The sequence below is a fragment of the Diorhabda carinulata genome, chromosome 1, assembly GCF_026250575.1.
Source record: "Diorhabda carinulata isolate Delta chromosome 1, icDioCari1.1, whole genome shotgun sequence".
Lineage (NCBI taxonomy): Eukaryota > Metazoa > Arthropoda > Insecta > Coleoptera > Chrysomelidae > Diorhabda > Diorhabda carinulata.
In genome coordinates, this window is record NC_079460.1 from 24,965,056 (window position 1) to 24,982,528 (window position 17,473).

The window sequence follows — 17,473 nt, forward strand, 5'->3', positions numbered from 1 at the left end:
ATCACTTTATCTCACTTCAGAACCAGACTATAAACTTATATGGACTTGGAGGCTTATTGGAAACTACTATATGGAATCAAGTAGATCACCTATCAGTTGATTCCGGTTCTTAAATCAGACATTATTATGGAGTTCCAATCTAAAACCGCAACTACAGAAACTTTTTATTTTTATTGTTAATTTATAATTCAATTTTTTTCATAAATCGGATGTGTAACAGATTTTAAGTGCAATTATCAACGATTTATCAACAAACAGGTATTTTATAACCAATAAACTATTTTTATATCGGAAAGCCTGAAAACTATATGAATCGCAAGCCTCTGTAGTCTGCCAATTACACTGTTTATAGGAATGAATAAAAAATAACCAAGTACAGAAATTAATCAGTTGATTGCTTTTATTCTCTAACTTATCTGTTATATACAGGTCTGGAAACAAAGTCCAATACGCTTTATAAGTGTGACGTCACCTAAATTGATAAGTGAAATCCTATATCTAAATAACTTTTGAGTCTCATTTAAATTACATTGTTTGTTGGTTTACTGTTGATTTTGAGGATTATCTATTTCTTCATTTTATAGATTAGATCATTATTTGAAACTTATTTGTAAATCTAAATAAATAAAAAAATACTTTGAATTATTAAAGTCTGGAAGAAATAATCTTTATTCTACGACTTTAGGCCTTTTGTGAAATTTTATTACAACTTTACTCAGATATCTACTTACAACTTTCTTCACTAGGTTTTATGTTAGATTAACATATTTTCTTTTTTTTTAGGTAGCATCAAAGCACATTAAATCTTTTTCTGTCATAGCTGAGTTTTCCGAGGAAAATATGGCTCAACTTCAAAAAGGTGAAAACTCTTTTGAGAGTAGTTATGTTGAAAAAAATGCTGTTTGAATGTGAAATATCCTCTGCTTTAACTCAAGGAGAAGTTGGAGCAGGCATAAAAGACAAATCTTATAAATTGGAGGTATGTTTTCAAACAGAAGTAATCTTGTAATAAAACAAAATAAAGGATTTAGGTAAATGTTTGTCCAAAAATAAAAACTTTAATATTGACTGTGATTATGGAATTTTAAATGCCCAGTGTTTTTGTCCAAGAGGATAAGCAGTTTGTCACTATATGGTCTACATGCTCACTATAATATCAGTGTGACTGATAAAGCAAGTAAGTGGAATCAGAAGAAACCTTTAAATAGTGAAGAAGTCGAAGAACTTTGTGATATATATAAGCCAAAAAAGAATGGATACATGGCTGTTGGTAGATAGGCCACAGGTACTGAAAATTCTTTTAATGACTTAAGTATTCTTTTGAAAATCAAATTCGTTGTATTCCGTCACATTGTTAATTATTTGATATGGGACACCGTGTATTAAGTGTTGTATGTCAATTACCAGAAATTATAATTATTATTTAAATGGCCGTTTTTCATATTCCATTAAAAATATTTTTTTGTATCTGCTGATATTTGTACACCCTCGTACTTACAGGATTTTAATGGGGGTATAATTTTTCATGAATTATCGTGAGGCACGTAATTTCATTGGTATATGACATTGGAGAGTTCATTAAGGGTTGAAATAGTTTTGACATGATTCTCACACTCAAAATACTTTCACTGCAAAAACGTTCTATTGAAAAAATATCAATTCTCAGAGAGAATGTAGAAATTAAGTCTAAAAAATGTTCCAGTGGAATGTATATTTTGAAAAAAGTTAAATGCCGAATTTTTTTCTTGAAATCCTAGTTTGATATCTAACGTGCTTATAGCTCTTACTTGTAAGCAGTTAGCAGTAGTTAGTTATATCCAGAATCTCCAACTACCACTCTTTCATACAGTAAATGCTAAGATTAAAAGCGAAGAAATTTTTGCTCATTTTTTCAAGATTTAACTCACCAAATGACACTAAAACCAGAAAAAGGCCACAACATTGTGTGCTAGATAACACCTCCCCGTACATTCACTTCTAGCCCTGGGGTCTGTCACTACATCATCCATCCATCTCAACTTTGATCCCGACCTCTTCCCAGTGTTGTAAATTTGCGCACTTGAGATTTTTATTTTAGACTTTGCAATTTTATGAATTCTACTTTGTCTTCTTGCTTAAATATATCGTTCATTTATAGATTGTTTCATTTGCGCCAATCCGTTTTGTTCATCCCAATCTTCATGATCAGAACTGTCACTACAGTACATTGTCATTGTTTCATAGATTTTTCTTTTGATTAACAAGAGGAAATTTTAATTAGCAAAATATGCTTTTTCCCAACTAGATTCTTTCTCTAATAGCATTACTGGTTTTCCTTATGTTGTCCATAATCCCACAAAGATATTTAAACTTTTAAACTAAATATTTTGTCTTCTATCTCCAGGTCTTTGACTTGTCTTCTTTCTTCCGCCGATGAGTTTTTATTTGATTGCATATAATTTTTCGTCATGTCTTACTTTCCTTTGTTTCTTATTTTCTTCCTCTCTCTTGAATCCTCTGCTTTTTCACATTTTCAATCTATTTTATGAAGGCTATTTACACAGCTCACAACTGTATGTTCTTTGGTACTGCTTTTTCTCAAAGAAGATGCTTTGATTTCATTAAATAATTTAGCAACTATTACTAAATATTCTATTTTCTTACCTGGAAACCTCGCTCTACTTCGTGGGGATTAAATAGAAAAATTCCTGTCGCTCGGAAACCGCTAATCGTTTCGGCATTAGTTTGTATTTTTTCTGATAAGTTGCGGGAAAAAGCTTTCGATCAATGAGGATATTCAAGCTTGCCTCGCTGGCCTGAATAAACTAACAATCAAACAAGGTGACAACATTGCCCATTTCTTTTTATCTCAGATTAAACATAATTACGTTGGTAGGGAAGCATCACAGCATACAGTGACCGTTGGGACACTTTCACAGTGTTGCCAAAGTTATATAATAAATATAATTACGACCTTACGTTTGGGCAAAGTTGTAAAATTTGTGTATTTAAAAAAAAATTGATGCAATATTACTAAAAATATTATTCACGAGATGAAGTTTACATGAACCACCGAGTGAATAATGACTCATTATACGCGAGTAGAATACTATACATTATCCACGGCTAACTGAAGATTTTGGTTGAAGTTTTTTTGTTAGAAAATCCATAATAATCAAAACAATGATTAGTTTAACAATTATCGAGTATCTAATGTTATGAGAGCTCTTTTTGTATTTTTTTTTTCTGGAAAACGAAATTTCAAAGCAAAAACCATGAGAGAAAATAAACTCTTTGCAAATAAGATAAAAGAAAAAAACATTTTGCTAAAAGGAATAAGAAAATTTTTTTTAGACGTAAATGCTAAAATTTGACCTCTGTTGCTACAACTATTGGAGTCGTCGCGAGTGGTAAGATGCCTTGTCCATAAAGATTATTGATTATGGTGAAATTTTAGGTAAAAGCTGTTCATTAAACCACTTTTCGAATATATCTGCTGTCATATCTTCATGATAATCAATACAGTTGTAGTTGATTCGGCAATTTTTGATTGCATTATCGGATTGCGGAATATTTTCATTTGTTAAACATTCAAATATATTTTAAATAATTTGTTGTGTTTGTGAATCTAAATCTTTATTAATAAATTCATACCAGTCTTTATTTTCACTACACTGTGCAATTTCATTTTTATTAATTATTTATGAATTAAATTAATCTCACCAAGCCACGCCACTGCTTATCGCAGACTTTTTGACAGGAATATTTCGAAGAAATTATGTACATACGCCTTCCGACAGTTTCGGCCAATAGAAATACGTTTATATTTACGATTCGATGTTTTTAATGGTAAACAGTGGAGATGATGAGTCCACGTGGACTGACGTTTTACCTGAATTTTATAAGTGTCTTCTGCAATTGATATTAGAAGAACTATACCTAAATCTGGTGTGTTAGTCATATCCAGGGTATACATGATGAACCTTGGATTTTGTTGAGTTTCTTCTACAACCAGAATATGAGGTCTCTTCGACTGTAGATGCTGGTGTACTGTGTTTATATTCATATATTGCAGAAAATTTGTTTTGCCTAATAGATCCTCCAGACAAGCTTCCACCCGGTAATCCGAACGGGAGGCTAGTTTAATTCCGAAATATTTTGATCTAGAAGGTGCCATCATGATATATATTTTTTCTTTCTTCCACTTTGTAATCATCGCACGAAACTTGGAACTTTTAGAGCCAATTCACGTCGCCTAGATCCGATGTGGTGGCATCTCACTGGGCGATGCGAAAGGGACAATCTACCACCACAATACACAAATACAGTGCGTCTAATAATGTGGCAAGGGCTTGTATAAAACTCGATTGAAAAGATCGTTTCTTATAAATCAATACAGTCCATTCACATAATCTCCTTTCGTACAGATACAGAACCAAAGGATTTATTTTGTATCCCTTTCTTGCTGCGATACTCGAGAGACCTGTTTCTTTCAAAAAGTGGGATGGCTTTAGCTACCAGAGATCTTCGTCTTCTATTTCAGGTGTAGTGGTCTTACACTTCGAGAGAATGTGGATACAGGTTTCGTCCTCTACGTAGAAGATTCTACAAGATGCATTTTCTGCTAAATCTACCGTCTTCAGGTGTCTATTGGAGCAACAAGACTTCTTTTACTTACGCTGATACATTCAGTAGATCTTTTCTGTTTATAGTTTCCTGGGAATGTCTTTGCTAGTCTCAACTCCTGTAGATTGTCCCAGTAACTTGTTTTACCCTTATCTATCATCTTCCTATTGTTTTGTAGTTGATACTACAAAAGGGTTCATGTCCTACGAAGGATTTGTCTACCACTACTTTAGCGAGTCCATCAATAATTTTCCGTTTCCCTCATTTTTCTTGTCTAGCTCGTTTAACTTATCCAAATTAGTTTGGATTTTATGATATTAGAGCTTAGAGCTCCAATGACAATCTCCTGTTTGCGATAATTCATAAGTTCCTTTATTTCAAAGTTCATGGTACTTTTTGTAAAAATTTCTAATATTATGCGTGTTTGAGGTTAGGTTAATTATACGGGCAAAAATTTTGAATTATTAACTTTATTAGATTATGTTAGTATGTGCGTGGATGAGGTTAAAAGGTTGAATTTAATAAATTTGTTGAAGAGTATGTACCAACCAATTTAGGATGAATCCTCAATTTTCGTAAGTAATTGACGATTGAACGATTATAGTCATAATTAATCCTCACAATTTGAAATCATTTACAATCTTACAGGGTTTTCCAGAATGCTGTATAAATTCAAAGTTATATTTGACTTTTTCATTACAATCTTATGCAGACCCTATTTAACACTGATCTGCATTAAAATCGATCAGGTCACCATTCTTGACGATTCCTATTAAAAATGACCAAATTGAATAAATGTCTATAAGTTTATTATTATTTACGCAAAGTGGTAAAAATAGAATGGCGGGATCCCCTGAAGAATAGTGTTCGATGGAAGAAAATTTTTCTTGCAGACCAGTGTAATTAACGAATTTGACTTTTCAGAATTATAACAGTTATGTTTTTAGGGTTGTAGTGGAAGTTATGAAAATAAAATCTATTATATGGTGGGTAATAGATAGTTGGTTCTATAACTCACATCTGCGCCAGACATATCTATGAAGAAGTGGATGAAAAACACATTCAGAATCTAGGAAATGAATTAATGGGATCTAATTACATAAGAAATTTCATTTTACTTTTGGAAGAATATATAAAAAAGGTAGTCAATCAGGTTGCAGCCCGAAAGGAGAACGAATTTTTTTGATTGTTTAATTTGATTTTTTTTAATTAAATATATTTTTCTCTACAAAACCTCCTGTACTGAGTATTTTTACATTTACAGAATTGTTGTTACCTTTGGGTTTTCATTCAAACAATAGATTTTATTAGAATTTTTTTGCATTGTACTCTAACCTCACTTCAGTCTGTTTACTTACTCTCTATGTCACACAACGTATATACCGTTAAAAAAATATTTTATTAAATAAAAACTACCTTATTTAGTAAATCTGAGACAAAAAATTTACAAAACTTTTCAAAAAGGAAGGTAGCTTATATCGTAATTTACCATTTACCAAAACACTATCCCGGTTAAAAACTGGAAGCTTGGATCTGAAAAAGTACAAAAAAACCGAACTTGTGGCACTAATCCATCAAAAAAGATTATGCTAAAAAAGAACAAGAAGAAAAATGATATTCTGGTCCAGGATGAAGACTTTTATATAATTGAAGCTTGTCAAGCAAATGATTTGGAAAACCGAAGAAGAAGAAGAAGCCGAAGGTCTCAACAATGATTCCGAGACATAAACCCAAAAGCTATCAACAAGGGAGTTAGCCTTAAAGTTGCATAAATAAAGGATGTTGCTACCTAAATTTTATAAGGGATGAATTACCCGTTCTTTTAGAAGATATATAACTAGCAATTCGTAGGTCTATGTTTCAGCACGATGGGTGTCCGGCGTATTTCTCCAGACAAGTTAGAGAATTTTTAGATATGCTTATCCTGAAAGGATAGGATGTGGAGGTCTATTTTTTTCGGCCAGCCAGGTCACCAGACTTAACCGTCTTAAATTTCTACCTCTGGGGCCGGATTAAAGACCTTGTTTGTGCAATTAGACCCACTACTAGAGATAACATGATCAAGAGAATCCAAAACTCTATTCAGAGTATTTCGAGAGCAGAAATTGAGACTGCTGTTCAATCTACTCTTCAAAGAATAAACGCTTGTATCGAAAATGATGGGCGACAATTTAAACATATAGGTCGTCACTAGCGAAGTACTTTCCTGCTACAGCATAAGTAATATTGACATAATAATTGGAACTACTATAAATAGAACAAGGAAAGATAATTTTGATGAGTCAAAAGATGTTAAAATCCGTTTAATCAACCCGGAGTGATTTATGTTTAAAGGAAAATGCTTAAAATTTACACATTTCTTAGGATATCTCGTAATACGAAAAAGATATTGACATGCGGTTTTCGCTATTCTGTTGCTAATTTGGTCTAATTTTATATTTCTTAATTAAAACTGCATGTTTCCATTCAACATTTTTCAAGGGTAGCTAGATTTTAAAAAATAGCGCCCTCTAGCGTATATGTTACTCATTAGGTTATTTCGAAATTATAACTCTTACATTGGTAGAAAGAAGGTCTCTATAAACGGTTCCCGAGATATGGCCGAGAGCCATTCTTATTGAGACACCCGGTACAAAATTACTCACTACTATTAAAGACAAAGAACAAAAACTTTTCTTAAAAAATTATTATGAAGGTAAATATAACCAAAGAGGAATTAATGAAACTTTAGAGCAATTACGTGAACTTTATTATTAGAAAAACACGAAAAGCGGTCACAAACTATATTAATCATTGTAGTATTTGTCAAAACAATAAATATTAGAGACATAAGCCTTATGTTGACAAAAACAGCCACAAAATCCTTCCAAATTATGCATAAATGGATGTTTATATTTTTGATGGAGAGAATTATTCAACTTTAATTAATGATTTTAGAAAATTTGCACAGGCGATATCAATTCCAGGAAAATCCTCAGTAGTTATAAGTAAAGCACTCATAAAATTTTTAGTTTCTTTTGGCATTCCTCAATGGATAATTGTTAATAAAGACGCAGAGTTTAATAATGAAACAGTGACAGAACTCCGAGCTCTATATGAAATAAAAGTTTATTTCACGACCCCAGGTCACCACGAATCAAACTCAGTAGCTGAAGGATTACACTCCACTTTGATAGAGTACTTAAGACTTCCAAGAGAAATTTACCCCCATAAAACTGATTTAATGGATTATGCTATATTTGCTTACAACAATTCGATACATAGTGTTAGAAATGTCACACCATTTGAACTCACTTTTACACATAAAAACTCTAGAAATACTAATGAAATTTTCATATATTCATTTTATTCAGATTACATTAATAAACACGAAGAAAAACTAGAATATATTTACGAAAAATATAAAGAAAAAGAAGCAAAAATTTGTAGAAAAAACTAACGTACAAGGTATCTCAAATAAATAATTCAAATTAGATCGAACTGTATTCAAACAAAACTCAAAAAGTAGAAATAAACAAGATAAAAGATTTTTCTAACAAAAATTTTAGATAAATATAAATTAGGAATATCCAGAAAAACATTGAAATGGAATAAAAAAAAATAGATAAACATGTAATACACATTTAAAGAAACCTCCTGTTACAGATTCCTTTTCCGAATCTCTAAAGCGAAATCGGACACAACCCATTTCCATAATCTAACTGACAACCCTGGCCTCTTGAATTAGTTTTCAGATGATATATAATATTCTTGAGATAATTGAAAAAGCAATCAGTTTTGCTAAATTTAATACATTCCATAATTCAATTGTTAATCCTAATGATCTATTCTCTGAAATAATAGAAATCAGTAAAAATATTGATAAAAATAACAAGTTTCTATTTAATTTATCAATGGAAAATATTTTATTATTCGAAAAAATTATTGAAATAAAAAGTTATATTAAAGGTATCAATATTATTTCCATATTAGAAATGCCAATAGTTGAAAAAATTTAATTACTATCATCTCTACTCCTTATCTACACGATCCAAAGAATTTATCAAAACAATTATCATTCAATACAAGATCAAAATTACGCCTTCTCACAAAGAAACTGCAAAGAAATTTTATACTTATCTAACTTATATAATAATTGACTTATCATTAATACGTAATGAACTAATAAACACGAATCAAAACAATGTACTTTTAGCTCTTACTAGTCAATACACCACGATCACGATCTTTCTCGTTCCCAAACCTAAGTGGAATGGCTTTTTAAATATTAACTATTGACAAAACAGAAAAAAATAAAGTGAAAGCTTTCAGAGATTATAATATTATAATTTGTAATTATTTAATTTTTTAGTAGAATGCTTAACTGATTTACATTAAAGTTAAATCAAAATATCTTGTGCGGTGATTGTAAAATATTTGTTGTAATGTAATGGAATATATTCTCATTGTTGCAATCTGTGTTCCTTAAGTTTTGAATATTCCTCTAATACTTTCAACTCTCATTTCGACTCACCTTATGACAAAGGTCGTCGTGAACATTAGTCATGACGTCATGAGTGACGTTTTCGCCGAGACTACAACGATCATATTTGCTATGTGGAACGCACAAAAGAGTATTTCAGGCTCTGTGAACGCTTAATGGAATTCCTTATTTGTCAATTCAAAACAAGCAATATCTGGTCTTTATCATCAGAATTTTTATCTTAGTCAAATTGTATTTAAAAACTAACACGATTATTCTAACAATTCCATTCTTTGGGTATAGATTGTAATTCAAATTCAACCTTCTTAAATTTATAATAACTTCATTATAAATCTTGGAAATTAAGACAAGTACAGCTACCATTATGGCGAGAAAATATGACAGCACCCGAATTAATGACGTCATTACTACTCACTTCACCAGGGTACAGATGTATATTTCGAAGTACATGCTATTTTGTCAATAACAGTAAACAAAAACAGTGTAGTAATTAATTAAAAAAGTAGTAGGTATATGTGATTTCAGTGAAGTGTGTAAAAAGAACTAATCATGTATTAATTGAATAAATTTTAAATTATATACTTTCTGCAGTATTTTTTAATTTTGTTTCCTGAAAATAGAACAAAGTAACTATTGACAATATTTCATTGTACTTTAATCTATAGTGAAAAACAAGTTATGTCACAAATTCTAGAATAAACACTGCTATGCCTAAGAAAACTATGATTGCTAAGATTTGCCCAACTTGCAAACAACAAGTAATATTTATTTGTTCCTTTTAAAAGTGATTTTCAACAGCAATTCTTATTTTCAGGTTCCAGTAGCATGTAAATCATGTCCCTGTGGGCATTTCTTTTATAATGCTAAACGCATTGCGAGAGAGTTTGCTATAGAGGCTGATTATAGAAGACGTACTTCTCGTGTTCGAAGAGGGAAACCTAATTATTATGATGCCCTTGAGTTTGACAAGCATATAAAAAAAGTAAGATTTGTTAAAATATTTGAAGAATTAATATCTATTTTTACGTCGAGTATGCAGTTTGGTTCCATTTTCTAGATTAATGAAAAAATAATCTTTTTTTCTTGATAATTTCCAAAACCAAATAAAACAGGTCTAAGGGGTGAGAAATATATATATATATATATATATATATATATATATATATATATATATATATATATATATATATATATATATATATATATATGTGACTTTTTATTTCATTTGGCTTGTTTGACCAATATATGTAGCTTCTCAGTTATTACTTGGAACTTCATTAACATTATTACTCTTCTTTGATATTAGTGTTATTGATTTTAGTACTGAGAAGTGTTTTGATAAAAGGTTATTTGGTTTACAACATATTTTCAAATCATATTTCTTGAATAAATGTTATTGTTTGTGATAAATCATTTATGAAGGGATGATATATAGAATGTTGTTTATTTTAACTACTAGTCTTATTATTATTCTGTGGTTTGTAAAATTTTTTATTCTGTCTGTGAAAATTGTATCGATAATTTTCATGGGATAATCATTTAATTGCCAATATAGGAAAGTTTAATAGCACAATCTGCAAGGCCTACTACTACTGATTTTATTTTTGAGAAAAAGGATGATATAAGTTGAAATTAATGTATTTATTAGATGACCACATTTCCTTGATGTATAATTCTGTTTTTATAGTGTTATTTTTGTGAATATCTAGAAAGTTAATTTTATTATTTTCTTCCAATTTTATTCTGAATTGTAATTTTTCGTGAGAACTGTTGGATTGTTTTATGATATTTTCTTCTTTATCTTTACGTACTGTTGTTATGTAATCATCAACATATCCATAAAAAAATGGAATTCCATATTTAAGATTTTTTATTGTTTGCTCCTAAAGTTCTTCCATAAGTATTTGTGCTATACTGCTGGATATTGATTAATGCCAGGCACATCCATCCAAAACAGAAAACAATTTAAAAAAGAGAGAATGTTCCGTGGTAGCAATCGAAAAATCTTCATCTTGTATAAGGGCAAATATACCAAAAGGTAATCAATACGATAATAAAAATAAAACTTCCATAACGAACCACGAAAAATAAAAAAAAAACAAATTCGATTGTAAAGATCAAAAAACCCTTGAAACAGAAGTAGAGAATTTTTAGAAATGATTCACATTCATAGGAACAAGAAAACAATCAATGTTAAAAAATTCTTAAATAATTTGAGTGAAATTTATAGCTCTATAATCTACGTAAGTTGGCGGCATATGGGAAACTTTTTTATTATTATAGTTTCCCATATGCCGCCAACTTACGTGGACAAACTGTATAATCAAGAGGAATTATATAATTTTTAGAAATTTTTCTTCAAATAAATCGAAAACTATTATTAATGTACACAACCTTCATTAAAGTGATATTATTTTTTTTGTAAATATGTTTCACATTAAAAGCGGAGCATTTTATTGGAAAATAATTTAACTTGATCCATTCCCTTTTGTTTGGTACATATATATATATATATATATATATATATATATATATATATATATATATATATATCTGACAAATTTCAAATTGCATCCGCCTTTGACCTAGGTATCTATCCCAAAGAAATTTATAATGTCTTTGTTGGTTTTACCATTAGTTTTCATCTCAATGAGTATGAACTAACCCGTATAAAGTTATTTCTTTAAAATTATATATAATACCTTCTGTCAATTGCTCCCTCCTCTACTCGCACTTCAGTAGAACAGATTTTGAATGGTAGTTTCTTAAACCAGACCCTTTTCCACAACTTGCCACTGCCAAGGTAACAAGGGGCACTTAGTTTCAACTTTGCTCTTGTACATTGGGTTTAAGTTTTGCACCTTCAAATTAAGTAATAGCTTCCACGTATTATGATTTATGGAAAGTATGATTTGTTACCAACTAGTAACAATCCATTCTGAAGTTATTCCAGTAACTCACCAAACTTCCTGGATCATCTAACTTCTGTGTTAATTGATTATAGAAATTTGAGCCATTAAATTTATTATCTGCACCTTTATACATCTTTAATTACTTCTGCTTTGTTTATAGAAACAAGACATACATTTCAAGGTACTGAAGTGCTTATTACTTTTTAATCTACCAAATAATGAATAAGAATAATTAATACAGGCTATGCTGACAAACACAATGTATGTTATGCTCATGACAATGAGAAATTAAACATATACTTTTTTCTTTTTTAGAAATGTTACAGCTCTGACTGATCAATTGTTATTTAATAATGTTTTGCTCCTTTGTTTACAAATAGTATAAATATTGATGGTAGGCATGCTAACTAGCAAAAAAGTGAAACGGTGCATCTAAATAATGATTGGGTCGATCTAAAATGATAGGAACAATAAAATTATTGCTTTTATCTTTGTGAACTGACATGCAGTATAATGACAGTAATATAATTTTGAACTAGAGTTTAATTTAGACAAATAAGTTTATATAATTTTCAGATTAAAAAAAGAACAAGTGAATGTGATAATGAAGAGGAAGAAGATAATAAAAAAGATAATGGGAAATCTAAGAAAAAAAAGGTTAAGAAGGATGAAGAGGAAGATGATGAAGCATTAACCAAACTGACTCCAGAACTTCAACAGCATTGTCAGTCAATTTTGGATCAAATTAATATAAAGTTAAAAATGGTAACTTGGAAACCTACTTAAAATATTTTTAGGTAACTGACAATTTATAGTCACATACTTCTTTCAAGTGTCCAACTCATAATATGTGTTAGATACTCAGCCCAACACTTTCTATAACAAATTAGCAAACAAAATAAATTTATCTGACAGATAAACTATAGACTATACAGTTCTCAATAAGTACGGGTAGATGAAAAGTCAATATTTGTATGATTCGTTTTGAAATCGTGAATGTTTGCTTATATACATCAATTCCCAAAAAGTTCTGGAATTTCTTAATAAAATTATTATCAAAAAGTGTTGACATTGATTCCCTATCCCTTTTCAAAAACTGCTTATTTTATCTACAGTGTTATTCACAGGTTCAAAAAAATATTTTATTTTCAATATCGCCAAATAATTAATTTAGCAATCACAATTATTAGCATATTAGTGAATAAATATTAATAGTATAATAATAAATACAATATTTTATTATATACAATACAATACAATATTACCGTATCTGGCCGTATTTGAGGAAAAGTAGAAGGAAAATAATCGAACAAATATTGAAAAATAATTTATTAGCGTGTCCAGGAAAATAGAACGAGCCATTCACCTAATTTCCCAAAATGTATTGGGGAACTTTCCAACTATATGAGTATGGTTACAGTCAAAACCAAACTGTCGTCATAATTAACACTTAAAAGTATATAGTAGAATACAACACAAACACTAGTCAGGTAGTAAAGACTAATATTGCATTATTTTCTTCAGCAAAGGAAACATTACAAAAAATGGGAAAACAATCTATTCTTCTCGTGACAAAAACTTATCTCATGTTTTTTCCTGTTTGTACATCTTTTTAACCTTTAATTGAAATTGATTCCAAATTTTATATATAGGGTGTTTCAAAATTCATGCGACAAAACTCAGGAGATGATTGCTCGTATGAAGTTACGATGGGTCTTTCCTATAACAGATATCAGCGTTTAAAAGGTGGTGAATGAAATTGAGTTTTTTTTTTTTTTTTTTTTTTTTTTTTCTAAAAGTGTACTGTAATCCATGATACGTTAGAGGTGTTTATTTCCATCATTTATTATGAATCATATTACATTTTACATCTTTACTGTTTTCCACTCAATTTATTAAAAAAATTATAAATTACCGTGTTTATTTTTTTTTCTCTGCAGCTATTGGTTTTGGGAAAAAATTAAAAACAAAAAATATTTTTAGATAAAACAAGGATTTTAAGTTATAATTTTCTTTCATAAAATTTCATCTTAGAAATAAGTTTTAATATGAAATAAAGTAAGGGTTACTAATTTCAAGTTTCTAGCATTACTAAAATTTTAGGGAAAAAAATAAAATCTCAACTTTAGTCACCACTTTTTAAGGGTGGTATCTCGGAAATTGGTTGGCCGAGGAAATTTTAATTACGATAATTATCGTTATTTTTATTATAATTCATGAAAAAGTAAAATTTTAAATCAACTGTGCTACAATAAAATACTGTTATAAATGAATTCTTTTTAATGCATAATAAACAATAAATAAATATTAATAGTAAAATAATAAATACAATATTTTATCTTACTGTTTCTGGCCGTATTTGAGGAAAAGTAGAAGGAAAATAATCAAACAAATATTGAAAAATAATTTATTAGCTTTGATAAGAGTCCCGCTATTTAAAAATTAAGAAAATAATGTCTTTTTTTTGTTTAATATACAGTTTCAGTTTATTGAATTATTTGACATATGTAAGACTTAGAAATAATAAAAACTCATAATTTTTACCCAAAACTAAATTAGTTATCTGCTCAAATAAATTAGTAATAACAATATTATGTATGTCGCAGATGCGAACGACTTTTTCTGGTCCTTTGGGACTTTTTTTTCAGCTTCAGTCAAATCCAACATAAATCTCAACAATATATTATTTTTATTTTGACCATAGCAGCCGACGGAAAAAAGATATAAATACTTAATATGTGGCCCAATATTATTTTTAATATATAATGCATCAACATTGAACATACCTCATTGGCTCCTTTGTTAGCAATGCCTTCGTGATACATGTAAAATATCGATTTGCTTATTTTTAAATCCTTAATATCAAAACAGTCAACCCATAATTGCCGTAAATGTAAAATGTTTTGTATAGGTATGTAAGGCAATGGTACATTTTGCATAAAATTTAATGTTACTGCAACATCATATTGTTCCTTACAAAGATCTTGAATTGATGAAATTTACTAAAGACTTCTTTACACGTCTTTTATGGATCCTTGAATGAGCTTCTACCGAACGTTTTGCATTTTCTAATAAGTTTTATTGTTTGATTTTTATTGATAGTTCTTCGCAAGTTATACATGTGTCGACTTGTGGTCAACCAAATCCAAGGGAAAAGTTTTTATTAAAGTATTGTAAATAAAACTTGTACTTTACACCGAGATCTGGATATTTTTCGTTAAACATCCAATCGTGCATCAAGATATTCGATTTCTTTTCCTTCATAATGTGTCTTTTTCCTAGGAAAGCAGAGGATGTGTTCGTGTATTTTTTGGCATATTTTAGGATGACTGTATTTGATTTAAAGTGACAATCTCTGTTATCTGTAGGACTCTTCTTTTCATTAAGCAAATCGCAAAGTCTGAGAACTCTGGCTTCAGTAACTCCATATAGGCTAATAAATGCTCTCTTGCAGACTTATAACTTTATCAGTTTGTTTTAAAACATAGAATTGAAAAGCATTGTGCCTCTGTGTACCATTATTTTGAGGGCGCCTGTGTTTTATATTATCAATAAGTGTTTGAAGAAAGATATCCTGTTCATTCTTTGCTGAAAAAAGTTAATTTTTGAACTGCAAAATTCCTATCATCTTGGTCGAAATTCGCAAAACATTCCTTCTTACATCTGCAATAAATAAGCGATATATTAGGTTTATATAGGCCCCGATAATAAAAAACTTGAATTGAATAAAGGTTTATGCTAAACTTTCCAGCCATTTCCCCGGTTGATCTCGGAGCTATTTGTCTTCCTCGATAATTAGTATATGCCTGTCTTTTAACTATAGAATTTTTTAAACATTCCTTTTATACTTTCCAGGATCACACGTTCTCTTCTTTTCCGACTCACCATCACTCTCTTAAGATTTGACGCTAACAATTTGCGTATTTATATTAATCAATAGATCACCTACATCATGCATATCAAAATAAAAATAAAATCAGAATAGAAATCTTTTAATATGAAAAATTAATTTTCGTTTTATAATTGAATTGATACTTTGTTTGATATTTTGCAGTTCGTAAATGCAGTGTCATTTTTTATCGTATTGATGTCCTTTTAGTCTATTTTCTGAATACTGAGATATCTGCCCTATGTATATAGTGCCATAATTATTACAAGGTTTTTGATATTATTTCTTTTGTTTTTAGGTGTTTGAGATTTTAGTTCAGTGTAATATTTGTATAATATATTATGTCCTGTTTCATTTATATGTAAGATGTCTAATCATTTAATCATTTTATTAATATTATGATCTTCTCATTTCAGAATAACAGTTTTATTAGATTTATTTGTTTTCAAATGTTTGACATTACCTCTTAAAGCTTTTCCTCGCATTTTTTTATTTAGCCATTTGTTATTATTCACCCCAACACTAACGCACAAAATACTTTATAATCCATTCCACCACTTAGATTTACAATTATAATGCTCTGGACTGAGGCCCGATTTTACAAGTGAAGTTTAAACTCATAGATGAACCACATCTTATAGTTTGCCAACTCGAGATTTCGTTTCAGCATACATAAAATAACAGTTTTAATTCTGCTTTTAACGGGATACTTCAAATTCAAATCTTTTGTTCAGTTATTTTTCGAAGCAATTCAATGGAGTTGTATCAACCAAAATGATCGTGATTGTTGGTAGGCATCTGTCCCAGATCAAATACGTAGTCACTATAATATGTCAAATTTCAATGCTGTTTTGTAATTGGCTCGACATTATAGCCCAAAGGATTACCTATCCTCAAATCTATAAACTTAGTTGTGTTCTGAATCAAGAGAGGACGCTACAGGTCATTTTCCCCTCCCGCACCGGCGAGATTCCATAACCTGTTTAAACTTCAGAAGTCGGTTTAAACCACAGATACAGTTTTTTGACGTTTTATAGATGACATTTACTGACAAACTTTGATTTAAACGTTACCGACGATCTGAGGGTAGCTTAATCTTTAACATGAAACAGAGGATCCGAGCTTTTTCGAATTGTTCACATTCATACAATATTATGAAGGGTTTTGATAGAATTATTGGACATTTGCACTTTATATTTGATGAGCTTGACGATGATGATTAAGAAATTATTAACATTTTCGATGCACCGAGAAAACAAAAAGTTAATCGTTCTAGAGAAAATCTTTTAATTGTCCCACATTTTTTACATTTGTTGTGGCTCTATAGAAAACATGACCATTTATGTTATTTTCACCATTAAATTCCCTTGTCAACTCCTCCCAATTTTTTTCTTTCCCTTCCAAGTTACTGTATCACTTTTTTTGGATTCGTTTCTTTTTATTTCTTCATAAGGTTAATCAAAAGAACTACTTCAAAGAAATTTCACCATTTTTTGCTCTTTATTCAATTTTGTTTATACCTATTTTCAAACAATTCAACTTTGAAATTAATATCAGAAAATTTTGGTTATATTTGGGACAAGT

General features: G+C 29.8%; 1 protein-coding gene and 1 long non-coding RNA gene across 5 annotated transcripts; both read left to right on the forward strand.

Moving 5' to 3' along the window:
- Nucleotides 1-108: 108 nt before the first annotated feature.
- LOC130898668 (uncharacterized) lies at nt 109-5,838 on the forward strand. Of its 4 annotated transcripts, XR_009059937.1 has the most exons (4): nt 109-258; nt 784-979; nt 1,025-1,285; nt 5,553-5,838. It is a non-coding gene; the product is annotated as an uncharacterized LOC130898668 (long non-coding RNA). The 4 variants fall into 4 exon arrangements; XR_009059936.1 differs by having other exon boundaries at nt 784-1,285; XR_009059930.1 differs by having other exon boundaries at nt 1,025-5,838.
- Nucleotides 5,839-9,514: 3,676 nt separating this feature from the next.
- On the forward strand, nt 9,515-13,062 carry LOC130896793 (UPF0547 protein C16orf87 homolog). The gene is made up of 3 exons (XM_057805148.1): nt 9,515-9,846; nt 9,903-10,070; nt 12,577-13,062. The coding sequence occupies exons 1-3, from the start codon at nt 9,796-9,798 to the stop codon at nt 12,784-12,786; spliced, it is 429 nt and encodes a 142-aa protein (XP_057661131.1). The 5' UTR covers nt 9,515-9,795; the 3' UTR covers nt 12,787-13,062.
- Nucleotides 13,063-17,473: the final 4,411 nt, after the last annotated feature.

What these genes read in the sequence shown, in the direction of transcription:
- LOC130896793 (XM_057805148.1), top strand. Translation starts at nt 9,796, where the DNA reads ATGCCTAAGAAAACTATGATTGCTAAGATTTGCCCAACTTGCAAACAA. An exon ending in GCCCAACTTGCAAACAACAA is followed by an intron (nt 9,847 to 9,902) that starts GTAATATTTATT and finishes TCTTATTTTCAG; the next exon opens with GTTCCAGTAGCATGTAAATC. An exon ending in TTGACAAGCATATAAAAAAA is followed by an intron (nt 10,071 to 12,576) that starts GTAAGATTTGTT and finishes TATAATTTTCAG; the next exon opens with ATTAAAAAAAGAACAAGTGA.